The sequence below is a fragment of the Sturnira hondurensis genome, unplaced genomic scaffold (assembly GCF_014824575.4).
Source record: "Sturnira hondurensis isolate 20B ecotype Veracruz unplaced genomic scaffold, ASM1482457v3 Scaffold0022566, whole genome shotgun sequence".
NCBI lineage: Eukaryota > Metazoa > Chordata > Mammalia > Chiroptera > Phyllostomidae > Sturnira > Sturnira hondurensis.
Window position 1 is genome coordinate 12,252,632 of NW_028095197.1, and position 26,161 is coordinate 12,278,792.

At 42.6% G+C, this 26,161-nt stretch overlaps 1 protein-coding gene across 1 annotated transcript in view; it reads left to right on the forward strand.

Moving 5' to 3' along the window:
- PLPPR1 (phospholipid phosphatase related 1) overlaps window positions 1-26,161 on the forward strand; it is a 227,014-nt gene that overhangs the window by 188,192 nt on the left and 12,661 nt on the right. The window contains exons 4-5 of the mRNA XM_037035905.1: window positions 9,783-9,915; window positions 24,550-24,800. Coding sequence (XP_036891800.1) covers window positions 9,783-9,915; window positions 24,550-24,800 — 384 coding nt within the window. The remainder of the gene's footprint in view (window positions 1-9,782; window positions 9,916-24,549; window positions 24,801-26,161) is intronic.

Below are 26,161 nucleotides of genomic sequence, written 5' to 3' on the forward strand. Positions count from 1 at the left end.
CAGCAATTCTAAAAAGCAAAGACACACATGGCCAAAAACAAAAATAGTAAAACAGACCAGCGTGAAAAAATTTTCTTTTCTCTCTGGGCAAAAATTATAGATCTTTTATACTAAACATTTCAGCAGAAACTTCTCCAGGTTACAAATTTGGATTATATCTCTTCTATCAGTTCCTTTCACCAAATGGCACAAATTGGCACGGAGATCAAATGCTCTGATGGGAAGCGAAGGTGATATGGTCAATGGACAGTGAACTGGGTTCTACTCCAGCTCTCAAGTATGGCACCCTGATTCAGACTTTCTATTCTTTGCTTCTCCTGGAGAAGATTCTGGCATGCCCCCAAGATGTGTGCTGAGGAATAATCCCTAAATGATAATGATAAGAATAACATCATCTAACTTACTTATATTCTGCAGTCCTGCCTAATTTGGCCTTTCAACATGCCAGTGAAATAGAAAATAGACATTCCAAAGATCATAGAGAAAGTATACGGTCCAATTCCCTTCGTTTCTGAGTTGAGAACATTGACACTTAACTGGGTCACATGATTCACCAGAGCTCCCAACTAGTTCTAAACAGGACTGGGCAGGTATTGGTTCCACTTTTATTTTTCTTCCTGAAAGAGGGACATTAATAGGAACCAGGGCTGGTTATAGCTGATGCATTGATGGCAAAGACCTATTGTAGCCTTTGAACCCTGCCAATGGTGCTTGATATGAAAATAAATGAGCAACATCAGAACAGAAAAAAACAACAACTCTCCCGATGCTCAGGGACATTGCCTGGCAGCAAGGAGCTGTGTGCATTTCTTCTGTCCCATCCTGCGGAGAGATGGCTCATCCAAAAGCAGCCTTTACTAGGCCTGGGGGGCGCAAATCCCGAGAGTCTGACTCAGCACGGGCCCTGATTCCGATGGTGCATCCTTCATTCTCTTCACCTCGCAGAGTCATCCTACTAAGGTTACTTGGGACCCCTGCCTCGCCTGGCCTTAGTAGGCTTTGCCTCCAGTAACTGTGTGACCTCTACATCAGGGTCCTTCTCTGGGTTCAATTTCTCATCTATAAATAAAAGGAGAGGTGGGGATCAATGATCTCCAAGATCTTTCCAGTGCTAATATTTCATGAGAGCTAGAGAAAGAACATTAGGATTGCTAAGCTCCAAATGTCAGAGTCCCAATTCCCAGGTCTCAACTTCTTTTCTGGAGTTCAATTTTACACCTCTGTACCTGGTCAAGTGTTTTCATAGGACTGCGACTTTTTGGTTTTGTTCTTTGTTTTTATTTTTTTATTCCTCCTTAAACCCATTTTTTTTTTTCTCCGTGGAGTTGAAAGTTGGTAAGACTCCTCTGGGGTAACTTGTGTGGCATAAACTGTGGCATGAACTAATTGCAGTTTTTTAAAAAGTAGCTCAGCCTAGACTAGTCCTTGGTGTTCTTTGCATTCTCAAGCACATTAGCCATAGAAAAGCCTAGCACCCTACAGTGCTGTGTGTCCCTGTGGATGGACATCAACAACCCCAGTCAGAACGCAGGATGGGCACGAAAGGCACGGAGGACAAGACGATGTGTACTTGATGTAAAAAGACTGTGATTTCCGATTTCTAGTTGTGCGCTTTGCTGTCAGAAAAGATCAGCACCATGTTGAGGCAAGGCCACATGGGGATATACGGCACCGGGACGGGCCACTACTGTCCCAGATCTTCAGGAGAGGTTAGAACTTGGGCGCTTATTGTGTCCAGAATCATTAGCTGAAAGGGGTGGCCCATGCTTCCAAGAAATCTAAGGCACGCATGCCAACCAACTTGGAAATGCTGGCTGACTACTCTCTCAGGACTCAGGCCTCCTCAATAAGCTCAGACACTCAAAGGCAGACAACCTGTTTAGATAAGAGGATTTAACTGGGCAGAGAATCTGATTTACCCTTATTTTATCTCAGCTCCAGCACCACAGGGCATGAGAAAGTAGCTATTAAACCCTTCCCTTGGCCTCACAACAAACTAACAGCGGAGTATTTAGTATCGAAGCAGCAGAACGTTTGACACCCCAGGCCCAGGAGAACAGGAACAGCTGCCAGTTTGCATGCACGTGTGCACGACTGCATACACCAGACTCATCTAGAATCTCCCAGGAAAGGCAGAGACAAACACAATTTGATAGAAAGGCACAATTTGGAGGAAGCCGTGAATTTTTACTTAGGGGATTTCTGGGCAGTAAGCCCTCACACTGAATATAAAGGCCCTAAGCACCTGTGGATCACAGAGTGGGCTCTCACTAAATGGCAGCCTGTGTGCTGGCTGAGGGGGCACACAGCTGCTGAAGCAAGGGGACATTGTGGGACCCCGGTCTGCCTCGTAATCTGCCTCTGCCAGGCTTTGAGCAATCTCGTCTGTTGAAACCCCTTTCAAGACTTGGTAATTCACATCCTTCTTCCTGTGGTAGAGGACTTCTTAGTACTTTTTGTTTGTTTTTTTTTTTTTTTTTTTTTCTGTGAGTACATTTTCTTTGTTGCAAATGTACAATGTACAGTTTTTTTTTTTTTCCTGGGAAAGATTTACAGGGACTGTTTAAAAACTTAGCAAACAATCAGTTCCCTTGTTTTTCATCCACGCTGCACAAGAGTGCTCCACATTCCCTTATAGATTGTTCCCCCCTTGATGTGCCACAGGGAGGTTTGCTCCCCACTTTTGAGATGCCCCTTCTAATGGTTGGTGACTGGGTGACTGTGTTAACAATCTTTGATAATTCATTTCTTCACAATATCATTGTTTGCCTAACAAGACATGATGACTCATTTCCTCGGTGATTACAATGCCCTTCGCTTTTTAATTGACAGCAGTATTTTAGCTAACTCATTTTTTTTGAGATCTAACAAAAACTCTTTTTAATTTCACTTAATCCATGGGATATGCTGAGACAATGTTTTCCAGTATTGCATCCTAATGAACCTTTATTGATCAGGTTGCCGTCAGCTCCAAGCTATAGACTGACATTCCTGTGCCTTACAATTTTTTTTTTATTTTTATCGTTGACACTATTACAGATGTTCCCATTTTTCCCCCTTTGCCCGTCTCGACCCAGCCCCCGACCCGCTTCCCTGTGGCCATCACCACCTTGTTGTGTGTGTCCATGGACTGTGCACATATATTCTTTGGCTCATCCTTTACCTTCTTTCATCCAGTTCCCCCCTCCCCTCCTCCCTCCAACAGCTGTCAGTCTGTTCCATGTGTCATAACTCATTTTAAATTCCCATTTCTCTTGTATCCACAGTCCAGAAAAAAAAGGCATAAGAAACCACTATCCTTTGGGGATGTAATCTATCACCTCGGTGCTGCATTCTATAACAAGTGTGAATTTAGGATCCTTCTGAATGGATAGATGCAGCCCCGGGATTAAGACCAGCAGGAAGGCTGCAATCAGCAAAACACTTATTTTCTCAGTTGCTGAACATTTTCAAAATGCCATTCATCCTCCCCATGACCTTGATTCTATTGAAGGCCTTGAGCTTTGAAAGGCATAAGACATGTCTAAAGCTAATTTTTTTATTTACACTTAGGTGCAATAAGCAGCAGTCAAGAGCTCTTGAATCAGCCCAAGCTCAGCAAGTGAGAGGACCCACCCTCTCTGCAGACCTGGGTGTTCAATGACACTCATTAGGGAAGGTTACAGCAGAGTGTGAAGACGTCGGCAGGCACGCCTGGCAGCACAGTCTATATGTTTAAAGTCTCCCGCATCATTTTTAAACAAAATCTACAGCAAAAACCATGTGTGCCTTCCTTGGAAATGCTCATGCCTATCAAAGCTCCTCAGGGAGAATATTGGAAGCATCTAAAAATCCCCACGACTGAAAACTCTAAAGTCACTGGAACCCTAATATTGGGACATGTGCAGAGAACAAACCCTCTCCTCTTCCTCCAAGCAGAACCTAGAGAGGGGGCTTCCAGACCCCCACTGTGTAGGCATCTGAGTGACAGAGGTATCAGGAGATGTGATGACTCTGGAGTAGACTGTGTCCACTTGGCTCTGAAGGAAGAGAGGCATGGCAAGAATCCACTGGAGCCTGGAGAGTTTAACTGTTGGCACTGAGATTGAAGGCCCATGATGTGATTTCGGTTTCCCTTAATGCACCTCTCTTGTTAGCTCCTATCATAAAGGCAAAGATGTTGAAGCTGAAAAAGTATCTTAGAGGTCTTCTGGTCCAATACACAAACTGACAGGTTGAGCCCTGGCTGGTATGGCTCAGTGGATTGAGCTCCAGCCTGTGAACCAAAGGGTTGCCAGTTCAATTCCCAGTCTGGGCACATGCCTGGGTTGGGGGCCAGGTCCCCAGTAGGGGGCATGGGAGAAGCAACTGTACATCGATGTTTCTCTCCCTCTTCGTCTCTCTCCCTACCTCTCTGTCTAAAAATAAATAAATAAATAATATCTTTATTTTAAAAAAAGAAACTGACAGATTGACAGATGAGAAAATGAGGCCAAGAGGTCAAGTGACTGGTTCAAGATCAAATGGCCAGCTGGGGCAGTGCAGAGCTAGAGTCACAGAGGTATCCTTACTCCAGGACTAGGAGCAATGATATTTTTTTAAAATCAAATTCAACAGACATACTTGCCTAGATAGAACAGGAAGAGAAGGCAACAAACATTCTCTGAGCACCTATAGATAATTTGACGTACATTTTTAAAGTAATCTCAACAATTTTCTAAAATATTAATAGCTATTACCCTTGTGTTCAAAATCATGAAAAAAAAGGGAAAAGTGAGGCTCAAAAAAGATTCAATTACTTGGCCAAAGTCACCCATCAAGAAGGAAGAAAGCTGGGATTTCAACTTCACAGCCCACATTCAAGAAACAGCACTGACTTTGATATTGGCAATTACCAGAGCTGCAATCAGCATATGTGTGAACCTAGAACATATATTCCAGGAGTTTTAGGTGCCTTTTTTAATGATAACTACATACAACATGCAGTGAATCCCCCTTAAAAATACGAAATTATAACATATCTTATAGTACCTATTTTCTTGTGCAGACTGTTTATATTTTGAAATTTAAAAACTATTCCCTAAATATTTTGCATTTATATCACTTATTTATCACTTACCAGATCTTCTATAAAACACTGTGAAGAAGTGAAGTCTAAAAGATAGCACACCAAACTAATGTATTACATTTCAGGGTTATTTGTTTATTTGCCATCTGAGTTTCCATATTTTAAAGACAACTTTATGAAGATAGACTGGTTATCCTTATTACTTAAAGTATATTTACTGTTATCTAAATGTCTTTTGCCACTTGGGATTGTAGGCAGCATAACTGGGGGATGAGAAATGCACTAATGGAATTCACTTGCAGCTCATTCATTGCCAGGTCAAGTTTGGCCTTGATGAGTTCTCACCCGAGGGTATTCTCATTTGCTGTGAGTGATACGATGTTTGTTAGCTAACAATCAGAAAGGCCATAATAGGTAGAGCAGCCAGGGCCCAACACATGGCAAGTTCCACATGCTCCAGCTGCTCTCTGAACAGAGCGGTAGGTAGAGGCAGAGTGTGTGTGGCAAAGATACAGCTGGGGGAACTCAGGCATTGCCAAAACCAGAGTTGTAAATCTGGCACGATGTGCAAAAAGGCATCTAATGCGGACTGAAGACCTGGCGGGAAAGGAGACCCCTTCCCCTTATCAAGCAGAAGCCTCTTTCTCCCTTTCTACAAGCAGAATGTGGCCCTGTGTGAGAGTATAGGACCCAGTGGATGGAGAAATAACACTCTCTGTGTGGTCAGTGAAATGCAGGAGAATGAACGTCCGTGAAGCCCGCTCACTCGGGTCTGAGGGCTAGACTGTTTCACCAGCAACCTCTATGTCCATCAGTCTTAACTAAAAACCAGGAATATCTTCCTACAAAGGTATACATTATAAGATGACTTCCTCCCTTCCTTCCTTCTGTAAACATTCATTATCACTTATTATATTCCATGCATTAACCAGATGCATAGATTAGTGTGTGTGTGTGTATATATATCCTTGCTGATATTTTGTTATGCTTCATACCTCACTTGTGATTTGAACATTGTTAGCCAATAATAACCTTTTTTTGTACTGCTCATTATCTTTGATATGAGAGTCCTGGGATGTTTTACTTATTGATTTATTTGCCAAAGTTCTACTTGGTCTGCTATGCCTTGAAGTTATTTTGTTTCCATTTTCGTGTGTGTATGCGTTTTTTTGTCTGTTTGGTGGTTTGTTTGTTTGTTTAGAGAAAGGAAGGGAGGGAGAAAGAGAGGGAAAGAAGCATTGATCACTTGTTGCCTCTTGCATGCCCTCAACTGGGGACCTGGCTTGCAACCCAGGCATGAGTAGTGACCGGGAATCAAACTGCTGACCTTTTGGTTCACAGGCTGACGCTAAACCCAATGAGACACACCAGCTAGGGCATGTATGTTTTTTAATAAGAATAGGCTGTGTGTAGATTTTTCTCACGCATCTTCTTGCTTTTTTGCCTTCTTGTGGAGTAGCAGGAAGCTTTAGTGAATGTAGAACTCCTAGAATTTGCACAGTTCTTTCCTGTAGAGTAAGAATGTTTTCAGCTTCTGAGACGGCTGCAGCAAGCAATGCTTCTTTTTTTTTCTTGTTTTTTCTTGTGTGTATCACCCTCCATCCCATTTCCCTGATTTACTTTTTAATCATTTCCTGACATTACGCAAGATATTTATTTGTTTGTTTGTGTTGTTCCCCCACCCCCCACAGCTGGAACAATTCCCTCTCCAAAACCAGTGAATGCAAAATGAGTATACGAGTGAATTTAGTTTAAAGGCGATCACTTACTTTCTGCCACTTAGTCCTTGGTGTTTGTTTATTCTTAAGCAGTACATCAATAAATGCATGCTGCATAGTCCATGTTGGGGATTTCCTTCAGGGTTCAGCGTTTCCTTCAGGGTTCATCTTCAGAGACATTAAGGTCAGAGGCTTCTGTCTATATGTACACCCTCTAAAGATTCAATCTTTTATTCATTCAACAAATACGGATTGAGACTACTATATATTAGTCCTATTCTAAGCACCATACCGGGGTGGGTGGTGGGGTGCAAAAGTCCCTCCCATGAGGACATCATAGTGAGATGGAGAGGGCCATACAAACAGTAATTGTAATTGATTGCACAGATGCTGGGATAGAGGTCTGTATGACGAATTGGGGGAGCAATGGCAAATCAGGCTCCCCCTTTTCCTGAGGGAGACTGGCAAAGGCTTTGAGAAGAACAGTGACATTTTCAGTGAGTCTGGAAGGCTAAATAATAAAAATCATTTTTCTTTTTTTTTTATAATCTACCTAATTAAACCTATTTTTCAAAAGACATTCATTATTCTGACATGCTTTATTCATTCGACGTTGATTAACTGCTAGGTACCTTCCACTGGGCTAGGCCCCTGGGTTACAACACAGAATAAGAGAGGCGTGACATCCCATAACAAAGAATAACAATAACAGGCAATTATTTGCGATAAGAACTAGAAAGGAGAAACACAAGGTAAGGGATTCATGTACAACAAGATTGCCCGAGCTCGCCTGTGGAATAAGAGAAGGTTCCCTCAAGGAAATACTGTTTTATGTGTCCAAGTGTGCGTGAATTTATCCCCATCTGTTGGCTAAGATAAAGAAGAGTAAGGCACTTCCATCATGAACCGTAGGGACAAACAAAGCCCCTTGGCACCTTATTTTGGCAGAGATAGGTCTTGTGGGCAAAGAGGGAGGGCTGAGTTCTTGAAGCCATTCAAATCACTTTACATGGCAGAGCTCATTAACTCATTGTCAGTCGCAAGGCGCGTTAGGCACAAAATATTTCAGCCCCTTCCAAGGCGATCCATGCTGGCCCACTATTTGCCTGTCGGACACTGAATTCTGTCTGTTTCTACCTGCTTCCCACCTCATTCTGACTTGCCTATAATCTATTCCTATCTGCTACACTGTTCATTCTTGTACTTAGGAATCATATGAGTTTTTCAGTGTTTAAAGCATATTGCATTTAATGTGTTTTGTGTTCTATGCTCTCATTTATTAAACACAAATTCAATGGATACTTTTGCTAAGTCAGTAGAAGTGTGGTGATTTAGAGGAAGAACTCCACAGCCAGGCTCCCCTGGGTTCAGAGCTGGGGCTTATGACTTACTAGCTCTGATGACCTTGGACGAATTATTCAACCCCCCTATAGCTCAGGTGTCTCGTCTGTACAGTCAGGATGACAGGGTCAGTTTAGAGGCCACATTTGAGAGCTGCTTCAGACACAGTCTGGCTGTGTGTGGCCAAGTCCCTGAGACCTTCAGTTTCCTCACTTATAAGAGGAGAGGAAAGACATCTATAAATGATTCCAGTTTTAAAATTCTGTGGTTTCATTTCCCTCACCTGTGTGCCATTCATGATATTGCCAGCTTTATCCATCTAAACAGATAGTCCATAAGGGGGGACTGTAAGACGTGGGAAGTCTTAAACATTGAATGATTGAGTTTATCTGAAACCACAGGATATGCATAGCAACGAAGGACATGTATAACCTCACATTCTTCTGGGGAAATATTGAAATAAAGGATTAGGCCAATAAAACTGGCATAGGATGTGGTGGGAAGTGTGCACTTTGACACCCAGACGTCCTGGGTACCCATGCCAGGGCCGCGTGTGCCAGCCATGTGCTCCGCAGGGTCAGTTGCTGTACCTTGCTGACCTTTCCTTCTTCACTGTGAAACAAGAGCAACAGCACCTATACTGGGGGCCTTGTGAGCAGGAAAAATGCTCTGATAAAGTGTCTGACACCCAGTTTTTAATAGATGATGATCACTATTAACTTTTTATTCTTCATTAACGGTTCTCAGTCTTCAGTCACCAGTGCCAGAGCTGGTGACAAGTGGTCTCATGCTAGCTCCTTATTTTAAATGGGAATGTATCGTGCCATGTGCTGTAACATAATGAAGAAATATAAGATGTAGCCTCTGTCATCGGGGAGCTTTCAACCTACGAGAAGGCATGATGATTTAAATGGTAATTACGCATGCATTCGTTCAAGATAACAGAGAGAGAGGTGCCAATCATAAAGAAGGGACAGCCAGCCAGCTCAGAGGAGGAGCAATGTAGCACAGGCAAACACGTTGAAAGAAGGATTTATTATGCAAATAAAGGTAGCATTGCCATATAATGAAGTAATGGCATTGTGATGTGTGCATGTCACACNCTCTGTCATCGGGGAGCTTTCAACCTACGAGAAGGCATGATGATTTAAATGGTAATTACGCATGCATTCGTTCAAGATAACAAGAGAGAGAGAGGTGCCAATCATAAAGAAGGGACAGCCAGCCAGCTCAGAGGAGGAGCAATGTAGCACAGGCAAACACGTTGAAGGAAGGATTTATTATGCAAATAAAGGTAGCATTGCCATATAATGAAGTAATGGCATTGTGATGTGTGCATGTCACACTTCGTTGGGCACAGCTTTCTCAGTCATCTCTCAGTATTGCAACTCATGGGAGTGAAAAAAATTCACTCCCAGCCTGAGTAAACCTTATCGTGAATTCTATTACAATTTTTTTATGTAAGTGATGTTTTTATGGGACCTTCGAGTTTAATACAATAGCCTGAAATCTATCTGAAATTATTAATCATTGCTTTCTCTAATTCTCTCCCACACGGTATCTTTCCAAAGGATTGTGGAGCCTCAGAAGTTTTTTGTGTTTTTGTTTTTAAAGCCACTGGTCTTTTTTACCAGACAGCTCTCCAACTTGACCTTTCTCAAACATTTCTCCTGCAGATTTTGATTGGTGAGATATCCATGTATTTCATAAAGTCAACTAGAGAATCTCTGATTGCCCAGGAGAAAACGATTCTAACCGGAGAATGCTGTTACCTGAACCCCTTACTCCGGAGGATTGTACGATTCGTGGGTGAGTACAAGAGCGTGCCGAACTGAGCCCCCCACCTCTGGGTAAAGCCTGCTACACTTACTAAAGATGAACCCCCTGGAGCAAGGGTGCTGTGAGGGTTTTTCCAAGTGCAGAAACTGAGCCTGATCAGAATGCCGAGTCAAGGTTTTGATCCTTGAAGTAGAACTTATCAAATTGTCTTATGAATGATTTCAGCCTTTTTTTTCCATATACAGTATTTATCTGAAACTCCCCCTGGACACATAATTCAATATTGACTGGAGATTGCCATATACTGTTTCAGTGAGTCAGGCAAGGGTGGGGGGTGAAAGGGAATAGCCATAAAATGAATTTAGAAATGATTGTATTTCCTGACAAAGCTTTTCCCAACAAGTAATTTTGGTATGCAGAGAACTTAACAAAGTATGAGAGATCGAATCCTTCAGGTTCTTGAAAATAACCTGTTTTCCAAATAGTTTAATTATTGTCCGTGACAAGAAAAAATTAAGGCACGTTCTACATCCTTCCTTCTAGAACTTCTACAAACCCCCTGGGGCGATAGGGATGATGATCACAGTATGGGGGTGAGTGTGGGCCTGGATATAGGTAGAATACAGCTCTTGCAGAGTTCTTTCTTCTCTCTCTCTCTCTCTCTCTCTCTCTCTCTCGCGCGCGCGCGCGCGCGCGCGCGCTTTTTATTGTTGTCCAAGTACAATTGTCTCCATTTCCCCACCACCACTCTCCCCCAACAGCCATCCCACCCCTCACCCTCGATCCCTCCCTTCTTTGGCTTTATCCATGTGTCCTTTATAAATGTTCCTGAAAACCCTTCGCACTTCCCCCCGTTATCCCCCCCCCCCCCCCCCCCCGTTACTATCTGTTTGTTCTTCATTTTGATGTCTCTGGTTATATTTTGCTTGCTTGTTTGGTTTGTTGATTAGGTTCCACTTACAGGTGAGATCGAATGGTATTTGTCTTTTACCACGTGGCTTATTTCACTTAGCCTAATACTCTCCAAGATCTTGCAGAGTTCTTACACAGTAGATACTCAATAAATAATCATGACCATGTTCTAATGATATCTTAATGGAAGCCGGGATAAAACTCCCCAAAATGTGAACATGGCTGGTTGGATAACCAGCCGCGATACCATTTAGAACATATAGAACTGACAACCGAGAAAGCGAAGGCCAAACTACAGCATGCTCTTAACTCTATGGGTTATCCTTAATCTTTTTTTTTCCTATTATAAAGAAGGATTGAATTTCTTTAACTCATGAGCAAATGATCACATCAAAATCAGGTATGCAGTAACTACTATGATCAGAGTGGAAGTGAGGGAGATAGTGGAGTAGGAAGCCTAAGAAAATCTCATTTGAAAGCAGCAACCCTTCACATTAATGTAGTCTTCGGCACTTACAGATGTGATTTGCAGCATGGCCTGTGGCAGCCTGTAGTCAGCTCATCTGTGCACACCCTGGTCAGAATGATGTTACTACTGTCTGGTTTACTCACCCAAACAATGATGGTACCTTTCAAAGATTTTCAGAGTCTGGCCACTGAAAATCTAGGACAGTGGCTAAATAACAAATCATCAGGAGAAGAGAGGAAAGAATAGTTATTATACAGGACAATAGACTAGACACTTTATATACACTGTATTATTTATCCTGCCTGCCACCCTGTATGGTAGGTTACAGTCCTAACTGCACAGATGCAGAGTCTGGTACCAAATGGGACACAGTAGCTTTTCCCAAGAAGAGAGAGACACTCTGCATACACACGTACTTACTTTGTTCCGGGGGGGCAGATTTCATGCGCACTGTCTGATCTGCTTTCTGCACATGTAGTTAAAGCAAGTTACTCAAAGCAGAGGGTTGTTAGGTCACAATTAAATGAATGTGTCTGTTAAAGTCACTGTTATTTTTCCTTAGTGAAGATAAGTCAGACCTATTTGCGACCCACCTCAGAGTCCAAAAATTGGAAATTAGTTGGCATCTGTCCTATATATTAGGCCTGCCTCTCTGCATTGGCAAGGCAAGTCTTCGTTCACTGAGGCATGTCAGTAGCCCCCCGCCATCCAGTAGTGACTCCTGCAGATTGCCTGCTATGGTACCTGAAATTCCCACTTGAGTCACCGCATTGGGCTGAGGCCTGGTTTCAGGAAGACCACTATTAAAGTAGAAATTTCTCACCATAGAGGAGCATCAAATTGCCATTTTAATAATCAATGACACATTGATCCATTTTGGTCTGTCGCAAACTAACAGGCGCCTGGATCCTGGGAGCATAAGCCAGGGACATGCAAATGAAACCACTTAGAGGTCAGCAGCCTGAGATGCTGGTAAGAGGGAAAAGATGCCAGAGGAGGGAGACAGCCAGTGGGAACAGGTAAACCGTGGAGAATTCAGGGAAACAGTGCTGAAAGAGGAATGGGGCGTGGGGAGGTTGCTGGATAAAAAAGTACTTGCTTCATACTTTCCCTCTTTTGTTTTATGACACCCGGGATCTGCCCAGTTGCTTAAACAAAAAACCTGGAAGTCACCCTAAACCCCCTGGGAACCTGTTTGAAATGTAAATCCTCAAGCCTCATGCCATAACTACTGAATCAGAAAAACTGGGGAAGGGGCCTAATAGTCTGTTTTATGACAAGTCATCCAGGTGATCCTCACGCACACTGAAGTTTGACAGCCACGGGTTGAGGCTATTAAAATGTCTTGCCCCTTTAAGTGATCCCTTCACATCTAGTCTTGCAACTTGGCTACATTTACCCCAGCCATGCAAGAATGGCATTCATTGATCATTCTGCAGATTCTTCTGGAGAAAAAATATGGCCAAGTCACGTCCCTGCTTAAAACCTTTTCATGCATTCCTAGTGTTTTTAACAGTTGATGCCTTGCCTCGGTTACTGTTTATGTGCTGCTCGTGCTGCCCAGAATAAGCCATTGCCAACCTCTCACTATCAAAACTGACGAGTTCTAGTCATCCTTCAGAATGCTGCTTATACATGACCTCTGTAGTAGTCCAGAAAGCTGGCTTCCTCGTCTTCCAGGCCCCTGCCAAACCTTATACCTACGTCTTTCATAGGCACTTAAGTCCTATAAAAGGTGCATTGCTGTGAGTCCATTATATGTAAGTTCGTTACTCCTACTAATTTGTGATCCCTTGGAAAGCAGGGAGTGTATATTTTTTACTTTGTATCATTACTGCAAAATGCCTGGTACTTTAGTAGGTTTTTGATGGGTTTCTCCTTTTTTGGAGCAAAAATATACTCTTTTCAATCATGGATTCTCCTCAAATTGCTTCCAGAAATGCCCAGCCCACGTGCCACTCCCACAGTCAGTTCCCACACCATTGCTCATGTCTATGGGTCATTCATACATGTTCTTCGACTAATCCTTTCCCCTCTTTCCACCACTACCCCCCTCCCCTCTGACAGCTGTCAGTCTGTTCCATGTTTCCATATCTCTGGTTCTGTTTTTCTTGTTAGTTTATTTTTTTTTGTTAGACTCCTCTTATAAGTAAGATCACATGCTATTTGTCTTTCACTGACGGACTTATTTCACTTAGCATGATAGTCTCCAGTTCCATCTGTGCTGTCACAAAAGGTAGAAATTCCTTCTTTCTTTCTGCTACATAATATTCCATTGTGTAAACGTAATCTTTAATGTACAAAGCAGAGCTCAAAGTGGCACCTTACCTCCTTAATTCCCTGTCTTCTCTAGTCTACGTGGCATAGACTTCAGCACATCGCCCCGTGCTCCATTCCACGAGTCCAATTAAATTTTAAATGAGAAAATGGCAAGAATAGCAAAGTCAAGGGGAATATATTTGCATTAAACCATCTCTTCCTGTAGATAAATGCTATTGTGTTGGCCTTTACAGGGAGGGTCAAATTCCTCTGATTCACAAATCCAACAATATTCCCTCCCTCCCGAAGTTTATCGTAAGAAGTATGTCCTACCTCCCAGGCTTTGGGTAAAAACTCTCATAGTTCAACTCCTCTACCCACTTCTAAACTATTGTACAATTTCTTAAGTTTTAGATACATGATGTGGGAAGGGAGGAAAGGGGTTGGCTGAACTAACAAATCTGACATTTTATAAAAACAAATGTAGTCAAATTAGCAACACGTCTTTGGATTTCTCCCTTTCCTCATTTCTTCCCTCCCCTTCCTGCCCTTCTCATACCATTTCCTTTGACACTGCATGGAATGAACAACAATACAGAGAGGTAAGTTCTTAAGAGAGATAACTTCCTGTGTTCCTTTTCAGGGGCAAAGCAAAATAAGGAAGTCACATTTTCCCAAAACTTCATGAAGATAAGTTCAGTTAAATTCTGTTCGTTCACAAATAAACATGAGTAAACATATTCTTGTAAATGTTAATTATTAAGTAGTAACTTTTTTATTTTTTTTAATTCTTATTTAAGTACAGTTTTGTTTTATATTCCCTGCCCTGACCCCCCCCCAGTGCTCCCCACCTCACTCCCCTTTCCGCCCCCCACCCTTAGTTATTGTCCATGTGTCCTTTATACTTATTCATGTGAGTCCCTCCCCTTTTCCCCTATGAGTCTCTCCCCTCTCCTCTCTGGACCCTGTCAGCCTGCTCTGTATTTGAGTGTCATTGGTCATGTAACTTTTTAATTTAAAATTGAAAAGTAATAAAAAAAATAGAATTCAGAGAGGGTTTTTGGTTTCTTTGCCATATAGAAGGAAAAGTAAATTAACTTTCTCTTCTGGAATAACTTCATCTTTTTTTAGTTAAAGAAAAAAATGGATCCAAATGTGCCAGGATTAGACTGTCTGTTAGCACCTAAAATAACCTGTCATCCAGAAGCTACTTATTATGGGCTTTTCATTTGGAATCACATAGTTGCTCCATTGTTACTTCTAATAAAAATTTAATTAAATTCCAAGCAAGTCTTATGCCATTTAAATCAGGTCTAAAAAGTCAATAGCAATGGACCAAATGGAATGTGCCATGGTAAACAGTTAATTCATGTAACACTAATTAATTGCCATAAATTAGTGTGACCTAAATGAAGCGTGAATATTTTAAATGCCATTTCAAAGGTCACCGTGTCCTGTGGTTGTCAGAATTGATACCCTGAGACAAACCTAATGTTAGCCTTTTCAAGAGCTAGAAAATCCCTCTTAATTTTCAAAGTCATTTAAATGTGCTTTATCTAAATACTCTATTTGATTCAAACAGTCCATTTCTACTTGCATTTGCTTTTTATACTTAAATTATGAGCAGGGGGAATGATCATATTCATTCAACCTTCAATGAATAATTTGTCAGGCATGTGCTATACACCAGGCAGTGATTAAGGCGTTAAGAACATGTTAGTGAACCAAATAGAGATTTGCCCTCAGGGAGTTTATATTCTTGTGGGAGAAACCAGACTTTAAATGAGTAAATTATAGTGTTTGTTGGAAAAGTGCTATAATAATGTAGAAAAGGGGTCTGTGGAGGCAGATGTGCAATTTGAAAAGGAAGAGGAGGACCTGTTCTACAGCGAGAATTGTCTAAAGTTAGCAGTGACTCCCCAGCAGGAGAGGGACCATCCAGCCAACCAGGCACCCAGTGAACAAGGTCGGCTGCGGGTGCTGACTGAACAAGTTGCACCTGGTGGGTAGTCTAAAAATAACCTGAAGTGCCCATGCACCCAACGTCAGTTTTGAGACAAGAGGCTAGACCTTAAAAGAAAAATGTCAAGAGCAAAGCAGAGCATGGGCCTGTGAACAAGTGGAGATATTTCTAGAATTCAGCAATAGGAACCAGAGTTGAAGCTCAGGTACACAGATCAGGAGGAGAACCCGGGATGGATCTGAAGGGGAAAAATGAAGCCAAGCCACCACTGGATTCAAATGGAGCCAAGTCAGGGTTGGCCCTTTGGGTGGAGTTGAAGGACGTGGGGGGTTGAGGGGGCTGAAGCTGGAAGCCTTGGTTGACCTAAAGGGCATAGGCAGGTATCCACCTCTGGCTCAGGGCTTAGGGAGTTGTGATGGGGCTGCTTTTGGTTGCTCTGCTCAAGGCAGAAAGCAGATCTCCCCTTTGAATGTCATCCTTGGTGAATCAGAACATCACAAACCCAATCAAGACCCTGGCCCAGAACTCTATGGGTTACTCTAATTATCAGGAGGAAAGTTAGTTGTAGGAGACGCTAGTGATCCTTTTCCAAGGGCCCTCCCAAACACCAGTGTTTGGAGGCTGGACTCAAAAGGACTGAACAGATTGCTGCTTTCTCTACACTTTGCAGATTAGCCAATGCAAATTCATGGCGCTTTGGTGAACTTATTTACTAGCAAGCCAAGTTTCTCAACCTCAGCACTATGGACATTTTGGGCCGGGTAATTCTTTTCTGTGTAGGGGTGGGTGACTGTCCTATGCTTTGTAGGATGTTTAGTGGCATCCTCAGCCTCTACTTGCCAGATGCCACTAGCACTCTCCTTCCCCACTAATGACAATGAAAAATGTCCCCAAACATTGCACAGTGTCCCCTGGGGGCAGGATTACCCTCAGTTGACATTTGAGCTTTAAAGTTTTAAGAAAACAAGTATATTTTAAAGACTTTTTTAGCCCTGGCTGGTGTAGCTCAGTGGATTGAGCATGAGCCTTCGAACCAGACAATCGCAGTTCGATTCCCAGTCAGGGCACATGCCTGGGTTGCAGGCCAGTTCCCAGCAGGGGACACATGAGAGGCAACCGTACATTGATATTTCTCTCCTTCTCTCCTTCCCTTCCCCTCTAAAGATAAATAAATAAAATCTTTAAGAAAAGACTTTTTTTAAAAATATTTTTGTAAGATACTACACATGTAACAAAATTAGGCACAGCAAGGTGCAAAAATACTATCTGAACATTGGAAAATGACTGCCTACAATTGATAAAGGGTCACTTCAAAGTTTTCTGTAATTAAAAAAAAGTATGTGTGTTTCGGAAACCATTTAAATTGTTACATTAGAACATGCTAAAGTGATTAGATGCGTCAATCAGAGGGCGAACAGTATAAGGCCAGTATCTCTTAGTCACCGACAGGCTGGCAGCTGCCTGTTGGGGCTTCATGCTCTCCTGGTGGCGGGAACAGAGTGGATTCAGATCACCAGCTCTAGAAACTTGTTTATATACTCTTTATAAAAAACAAGAATCCAAAAGGGCAAGCTCTTGCCCTTGAGGACCGTTATTTGCAAGCCCTCCAGGCTTTGACATGCCTTTTTTTAGATTCCTTGGTAGGTAAGGAATCTCCACATTTAGTCTGTAGCCAAGCTACACTTCCTAGACTTATCTGCAGCCACATCTTCCATGCATTTTACTGTAAGATTATTATTGCTTCTGGCAAAGTTTTAGGATGTTTTTTTCTCTATTCATCAGCACTTAGATCCATTTTCAAACATTTTCATTTCATGACACACATAAACTGATTAATAAAATTCTGTGCAACACCAAAATATATATATTCTGTGATCTGATAAAATAGATACAATTTTGATTCATTCACACCAGACAGTTCTTATTGTGTTGGCTGTTGTCATATTTTTATTTGACAATCTAAGGGAAAAGAGGTCAGCGCCCCTGAGTAAATAGTCAGGTATTGCATATTTTTAAAAATTTTGCAGCACACCGGTTGAAAATTGCAGGCCTAGAGGAAATCAGAAGCAGATATTTAAAGGGTAGCAGGTGTGAGAATGGAGTCAGACAGTTGAGAGGTGAAGTACTGAGTTGCTGCCCTTAGAAGCGAGAAGTAAGAAAGCACTGCTGTTGAGATAGAACCATGTTATTAGAAAATTGGGTGACTTTATGCTTGGGGAAAATAGAAGTCTATTTGTTATTTCAATTGTGAATATATTGGGGGGTTAATGGATTACCCACCATCTTTATGAAGTAGTTATCCTTCATCTTTACTTACTATGATGACTAGTTATGACAAATACAGGGTTCAAAAAAACCCACCAGCTCCTCATATTCTAAAAGGTGCTTTAAAGAGTTGAATATGTTGTTTGAAGTTGTTAGAATTACAGGGTCTTGTCTCTTCCTCTGTTTCAAAGCTAATTTTATGATCAGCTTATTTAAAATAGTGAAGATACCTATTTCCTTCAGTTATAAAAATAATAACTCGTATCTACACAATGCTCACAATTTATAAACTGTTTTTACTATTGTTTCTTTGATTGGCATAATAACCCTGTGATACAAAGTAACTGGGGTTCAGATTCATTGATTTAAATCAAATCTATACTGAGGATTAAAAACCATTCCAAGACAAATAGACTGCCGTCAGTCTTTGGTGTTCTTGTGAAATCCAGAGGAGAAAGAGACCAAAGAATCTTTCTGTGAACTCCCGAACTTAACTACCCAAGAACCGATACATTTAATTCTGTCAGAAACTTCTTTCTGAAGCATAATATTCGATATCTGTAAATCAATTTGCATCATTCGTGCTTGAATTATACTATTTGAACAAAGTTAACTCGTTGCTAAAATGATGAGAAAAGTGCCTCATTCAGTGGTGACATGTCATAGGTATTCTGTCATATTCCTGTTGGGAAATTACTGGCTAAACATTCGAGGATTTCTCTCCTGTTGTGACTTGGCAGTACACTTCATCGGGGGTGTGCTCTAGGTCCTTGCCTGTTCTCAGTGCCCATGTGTGTGCGCTACCAAGCTGAAGCGCTCTTTTCATGGCCGGGGCTGTACCCATTTTTTTAGTACATAGGAGTATACACTTAGATGGTAATGATTAAGAGTATGGACTTGGAACCATACTATTTAGTTTCTAATCCCAGCTCTTCTACGTAGTAGCTGTGTGAACTTGGTCCAGGTACCTGGCCTCTCTATGCCTCAATTTCTTCATCTGTGAAGTGTAGAGATAATAATAGTGTCTACGTCATAGGATTGTGGTGAAGATTAAAAGAAGTAATATTTCAAAGCATTTAGAACAACATCTAGTACATACTAAGCACAATGTATTAGCATCCATCATTATTATTATTATTATTATTACCATTTTCTAGTATCCACAGCAGTTTTAATGAACATCTCACCAGCTCAGTATGCTTTTGCAAGGAAACAAGATGAAGGTGGTAACTGCAGACTAATGGTCTTCATTAGGAAACTTCCAGCTGGAATACGGCATGTTAAGGAGAAACAATGTCACTATTCTTTCTTTTCCAAAACAAAAACCAGTTGTTTCCTGAAGGAATGCTCTTCACTGAGAACACATTTACAACAGCTGAATGGCTTTCTCCATTGAAATTCCTCCCTTGGGGATCTTGGTGTGGCAATAGCAAAAGCAAAAACAAACTACGTATTTTTTTATATCTTGTATTTCGTTTACAATGATGATTTGGTGAAAGATTTGATCTAGAATTAAGAGGCGGTGATTGAATCTGAATGTTCTGTGGAGGAACTGAACATAAGAATTTTTGATATGATTCCCTTCTGCTGTCAAAAATGACACGGGGGAACCCGCGCCCCTTGCTTGTACTTATATATGGTGTTCATCAATTTCCTTACTAAAACAAAAGCCAGGAACTGATTTGAGGGGAGGTTACCTTGTTTCTTGAACATCATAGTAGAGAGGCTACCACAGAAGATTTACAAAGCTGGTTGAATTTTGCAAACAAGGGAAAAGGTGCTCAAACATTCTCAACATCACAAAGTGTTCTTTAATGCTCTCTTTCGTTGCATTATCTTGCTGCAGACAAGAGAATACTCCTCTTTTAGAAATGTTTGATGAGAGGTGAAGAACAGGGGTTGAGGAAGGGGTAGAATTCCCTCTCGTTTTCAGAGACTGCTATTACCAGCATAACCCAGATAAGTTGTTTTTATGTCATCTTCACTATCCTTTTCTTTTTTAAAGTGTTACGTGTTACTGTCTCCACATGAAAATATGTAGAAGCTATGCTTCCATGTGCCCGTGTGATAAAATTTACATGGACAATTATGGCAACTTCTGAGAATCAGAAATAGGGACATTTCCCTCAAAGATGTGCATGTGTAAGTAAAGCTGTGCCCAAGTTCGTCATGACTCCCAGATTCCTGGTGTTTCACAAAGTCCCCCCGAAGGAGTTTTTCCTAGGTGTAACGTGGATCTTAATACTCCAATCCAAGGTTCCTCTTTTGGAAATGTAGAATGCTTTTATTTCAAACTTATGATTCCTAAGTGTCCTGACTCGTGATACATTTAAAGTCCCAGTTTTCAAATATTCTTTCTTTCCGAGGTGCACTATGCTGAATTTTGTGGAGTTTATAAAAAGAGACATACTCCCTACAGCTTACATGTGAAATGGTCTGGGGTCAGCCACATGTTCAATAGAATCAGGAGTGTGAGACACCAGTATGCTTTAAAAGTCTGAACAAATTGTTCTGCTCCTTTATCCTCTTCTCCTGCTAATCTTTCCTGAAGTTTCTCCAGCAGTTTATCCACTGATTCCACAAATATCTGTCCAGCGTTTACTGTTACTATGTGCTAGGTTTGAGAATAGGTACTTGGAATACACTTGGCTCTTATAGAACTTGTATATACTACCATTCTAAAATGAAAGATGGACAGTATTGAATGATCATACGAATATAATATTCCCATTGGGACAAGGAATACAAGAAAGGTATAACAGTACCACACTAGTCTAAAATAGGAATGTATTTTCTAAGACTCCATGTAATATGAGATTATTCTCCCTATTCACTATTTTTAATTGAGGTGTACTTGACCTATGACATTATATTAGTTGCAGGTGTACAACATGATGATGCAGTATTTGTATATACTACATAATGATCACCACAATACGTCTAGGTAATATCTGTCACCATAGTTACAGAACTTTATTTTCTTGTGATGAGAACTTTTAAGGTCTACTCTCTTAGAAAGTTTCAAATGTACGGTTTAGTCTTATCAATTATAGTTCCCATGCTACGTATTATAACCCTGTGAATTATTTGTTTTACAATTGGAACTTTGTACCTTTCGACCCCCTTTACCCATTTTGCCTACCCCTCCCCCACCTGCCTGCCTCTGGCAGCTATCCCTATCCAGGCTTCAATGGGGCAAATCAGTACACACTCAGTGTTCATCCCCAGACGGAAGTGTGACTTGCTCTCGCCCCACCCTTCAGGGCGTAAGTCTGAGACTGATGAGTGTGCACAGCACCAAACGCAACCCCCAGATTTCCTGCTGGAGTTCCTCGGCTGCAGAGAACTGTCATCTCCCTGTGTCCCCACACACCAGGCTGCAGCGCCCAGCACGCACCGCTCTCCAGAGCACAGGGGCTGTTCCTCTCAGAAGCAAGATGCCAGCCAATGCCTGTGCTCCACCTCTTCCCGCCTAGTTGTGGTACAGGAGTGTGTCTGCAAATACACTTGGAAGAAGGAAGGAGGAGTGGAGACAGCTTCAGGGAAATTCAAAGAGCAGACTCATCCAGTGGAGTGACAGAAGCCCTGTCTCTCAGCATTCTAATGCCGGATCTCTGAATCAGGGTGAGGCAGTAGAAGACAAAGGAAGGAATCCTCTCCCTGAATTTTCTCCCATGATCTCTGTCATCTAAGGAGAGCTTGCGAATTCTTTGAGCAAAACTCTGTCCTCCAGACCGTGACTCTTGGTCGTCCCAGCCAAGCCTGTCCGGAATTCCAAACACACACAGCAACAGCACTAAGTGTTGGGAGCACAGAGCTCTGGCAAGTCCAAAGCACGCTGCATTTACACTTTTGTGTCTGCTGTGCATCCATTCAGAAACATAACCAGCTCCCTTGCAGCAGGGAACAGCTTTGGGGGCTGAGCCGCAACGTAAGTAGGACCCACTAGGAGGAGGGTTACAGGAATGAAGAGTATCTGTTAAAAATTTGCAAAGTAGGACCTCACCTAAAGGATGTTAGACACCAAGTTTAGGGTACCTAGACAATTCTAAAACATCCTCTTCAAGGAGGATGGTCTCCTACCTTGCAATGTAGGAGACCATCAAAGGTGTTCTGTGGACAAAAGTAGCTAATTTTAGCTTCTGGGGCTTATAAAATATACACACGAGCTTGGGGTTAAGTCACAGGCACGGCTGGAGCTTCTCACAAAAGCCCTGTGTGATCTGACGCTGTGCGTGAATCGCCAGCGCGGCAGGTGCCACGGCCCTTTGTCGGCCTGGCCTGTGCCGGGTAGGCTGGCCTCCCCAGGCTGCTGCAGTGCCCTTCTGAAGCCACTTCAAATGCGCCAGAGTGAACTGTTTGGAAAGCAGATGCTTGTTAAACCATCAGAAGTAGACATACCCCAGAGAAGAAGAGGGGAAAGCGACTGTTCAGCAACGTTATCACATGACAGCCAAGAGAACTTGCCTGTCACAAATTCACGGTGACCACAGAGATGACACTTCAGACACCGAGCCGAGGAGCCTAGAAATGCTCTAAGAAAGACCAAACCCATCCTAATTGGAAGCACATCTGACAAATAAAATGCCAAAATAAAAGAGGAAAGTGCTGTCACTTTTCCCTTTTCAAATCGTAAATGACCCTAGTTTCCTGGGAAAGAATGTCTAGACAGGCTTATTGCCCCCTCAAAAACACCAGAGACCTGCTCCTTGAGAATCCTGCTTGAAGATGTAAAAAATTTCTAACCATCAGACTCCCAGAATGTGGGGGTGAAAATTGTCACAAATGATCAATGAACACCTACTCCCAGAGGGCTCAGCCCTCGACGGTGAGCTGGCTGAAGTTATTGAAAAAGCCAGTTCTCATTGCGATGAAGAAAGCCTGGTAAAGCCACAGAAAAGAAAATTGTAGCAATCGATACAGATTAAAATGAAAACCGGGTGAAGGTTTCAGCCAAACTCGTCTCCACTTCTGCCACGATGGATGAACTTTTGAGTGCTGATATCAGCACAATTTGCAGATCCAGGTCATTGAATATGGGAATCAAAATTGGGTAGAAATTTAATTGAAACTGTAGCAGGCCCTTGACATTTAGGAGGGTAACGCTGCCTCTCATACTTGCCAACTTCTCCCATAATTGAGCTGCATTTGAAAAGTCAGCTTTATCCCTTCAAAAGGCTTGTACACACATGGGCCTCTGCATAGCTTCTTTTGATACATTTGATATATTTAACAGATACTCTGTAGATATACTGTCTAGAATTCACAGTGAAGCTTCCTGTAAGGAAATCTGCCTATCCAAGTTCAAGCTTAGTGGGGTGAATTTTTGTGAAATTGACCAGAGAACAGGTAGAATCCAATAGCCCACAGGAGTCTCAGCCAAACAGGGGAGTTGGTGTGGTAGGAAGAATAATGCCCTCCTCTCCCAAAATGTCCGCGTATGGTCCCTGGGAACTGGGGATATGGTATCTTTATGACAAGGGGGAATGTACAGGTGTGGTTAAGTGAAGGATCTTGAGATGAAGATATTGTCCTGCATTATTCCAGGTGGACCCAGTATAATCAAGGGGTCCTTATAAGAGGGGAGGCAGAGAGAGTCAGAGAAGGGGGTGTGACAATGGAAGTCAGGGTCATAATGATACAATTACTGAAAGGGGGTCACAAGAAAGAAATGAGGCATCTTCTAGAAGCTGGAAAAGGCAAAGAACGAATTCTACCCTGGAGTTGCCAGAAGGAATACAGCCCTGCCTACACTTTGATATTAGTCCAGTGAAACCTATTTTATATTTCTGACCTTCATAACTGTAAGAGAATAAATCTGTGGGTTTTTTATTTTTAGACAGAGGGGAAGGGAGGTAGAGAGAGAGAAACATCGATGTGTGGTTGCCTTTCATGAGCCCCCTCCTGGGGACCTGGCCTGTAACCCAGACCTGTGCCCTGACTGGGAATCGAACTGGTGACCCTCTGGTTCACAGGTCAGTGCTCAATCCACTGACCCACAGCAGCCAGGGCAAGAGGGTAAATTTGTGTTGTTCTAAGTCACTCGGTTTATGGCAATTTGTTACAGCAACAGTGGCAAACTCATACAGCCAACAACATTCATTGTAACATTCTTTGTTTCTTCTCGTTTTCTCTTTCCAACACCAAATGAAACATCCAATTCACTCAAGGTTTTTGGAAGGATCTTTTTTCTCTCTTTGAAGGACATCTCCCTAACCTCATTCACTCTCACCTGCCCTGGTGTGATAGATAACTCCTGCTGGGAGAATTGGCATTTCCAAACAGCACCAGGGAGAAGCTATTTTCTGTAAGGAGAGGACTGGTGCTGAGTAACTACTTAGAGCTGGGCACCATCACCCGTATTTTGCAGCTTCCTTAGTTCATCTTTCCAACTGATTGCAGAAGCATCCCTCCCCACAATCATTTTGGGACTGAGAGTAGCAAGGTTCTGAGACAGCAGATAACATATTCTGTCAATGAGTCATCAAAGGTGGGGTTGCAGCCTAGGGCTCTCTGACTCCAAAATTAGAAAGTTCTTTCCATGCTGAGAACGCGCTGCTTCTAATTTACTTACACGAAACAATGCAATGCTAACAGCTCAATGCTTGAATTTGGATGAAGGAGTCATTTGAGAAGCAGGCGCTCCTCCCTGGAAAGATGCGGGCAAGCAAACAATCTGACTCTGGGGAGGATCTTTTTGATAGGTCGTCCTGGACTCAGCTGCTGTTTCCTCTCAGGGACAAAACCGATCGGCGGTGTGTGTCGCCATTTCTAATTATTTTGAATCTCCTTCTAGGGGTATTTGCATTTGGACTTTTTGCTACTGACATTTTTGTAAACGCCGGACAAGTAGTCACTGGGCACCTAACGCCGTACTTCTTGACGGTGTGCAAACCCAACTACACCAGTACAGACTGCAGAGGCCACCACCAGTTCGTCAACAATGGGAACATTTGTACCGGGGACCCGGAAGTGATTGCAAAGGCTCGGAGATCCTTTCCTTCCAAACACGCTGCTCTGAGCGTTTACTCCGCCTTATATGCCACGGTGAGTGTGTGAGTCTGGCCTCCCTCCCGGGTTGAGCTGTATCTGGGATGTGTGTCTTCCTGCTCTCTTCACCCCCATTCTTTCATCCCTGTCATTTGTAGTGATTTTTAAAGTCCTCTTGCAACATGCTTCTCCTAGGCAATATGCTGTTGCCCCCACCCCCAACATCTCAATGTAATATCCTGACCTGCCAAAGGATATTAGTTCTGGAAAGAATGTTGATAATCACTTAGTCAAATCTTCACATTTTACTGATGCAGAAACTGAGGCCCGGAGAATAGTTAAGGGCCTGTAGTGAGAGGTGGTAGCCAGGCTTCTTCTGGCTCTGCGTCTGGGATTCTTTCCCTGCCCACAACAGCACTCTTTGATGACGTGTTGGTCGGTTCCAGAACAGTACACATTCCTCACACCTGCCCATGGATTTGCAGGTGTGGGCCTGGGATGAGTGGCTGACCCTGCAGTGCACACACCCGGGGTGAGGATGCAGCTTTTCTGGACTCCTCCTGACACGTCTCCATCGCTTTGCCAGCGCAGATGGGTGATCCTACACGACCCCCCAAACCCAAAACTTCGCTTCTCACCACCTCCCAGATCACACAGGCTTTGACTGCCTCCACGGAAGTATAATGTTCTCTAAATTGTTTGCTCTTAGCACAGGGAAAACCTAAAGTGCAACCCACATCTTAAAACACAAGAAGAACAATGGTGTCACTCTTATTTTTCTATTCCTTAATTGCATCCATTTGGGCCCTGGCTGGTGTAGCTCAGTGGATTGAGCGCAGGCCTATGAAGCAAAGGGTCGCTGGTTCGATTCCCAGTCAGGGCATATGCCTGGGTTGCAGGCCAGGTCCCCCGTAGGGGACACATGAGAGGCAACCGCGCATTGTTGTTTCTCTCCCACTCTTTCTCCTTCCCTTCCCTTCTCTCTAAAAATAAATAAATAAAATATTTTTTAAAAAATTGCATTCATTTGGGAAATCGCACCTTTCTCTCACCTATGCTTCTGTGGGGCCAAAAGAAATATTAATACTTTTCCTCCCACTTTCTAAATTCTTCTGGCTGAGCTAATTATCAAATTAACAGAGACAGAGTAACAAGAGAAAAATCAAAGTTTAGAATATGCACATGGGGAATTCACGTAAGCATGATTATTCCATGAAAATACCAAAAACAACGAAGCAGCATTGGGTATATAGGACATCTTTTGGACAAAGGAGACAGGTAGGGAACAGGGTATCAGATTTCAGAAGTGTGAATGGGCGAGGCCCTGGCCAGGTAGCTCAGTGGGTTGGCACGTTGTCCAGATGCGCCAAGGTTGTGGGTTTGATCCCAGTCAGGGCACATGCAGGAAGCGATCAATG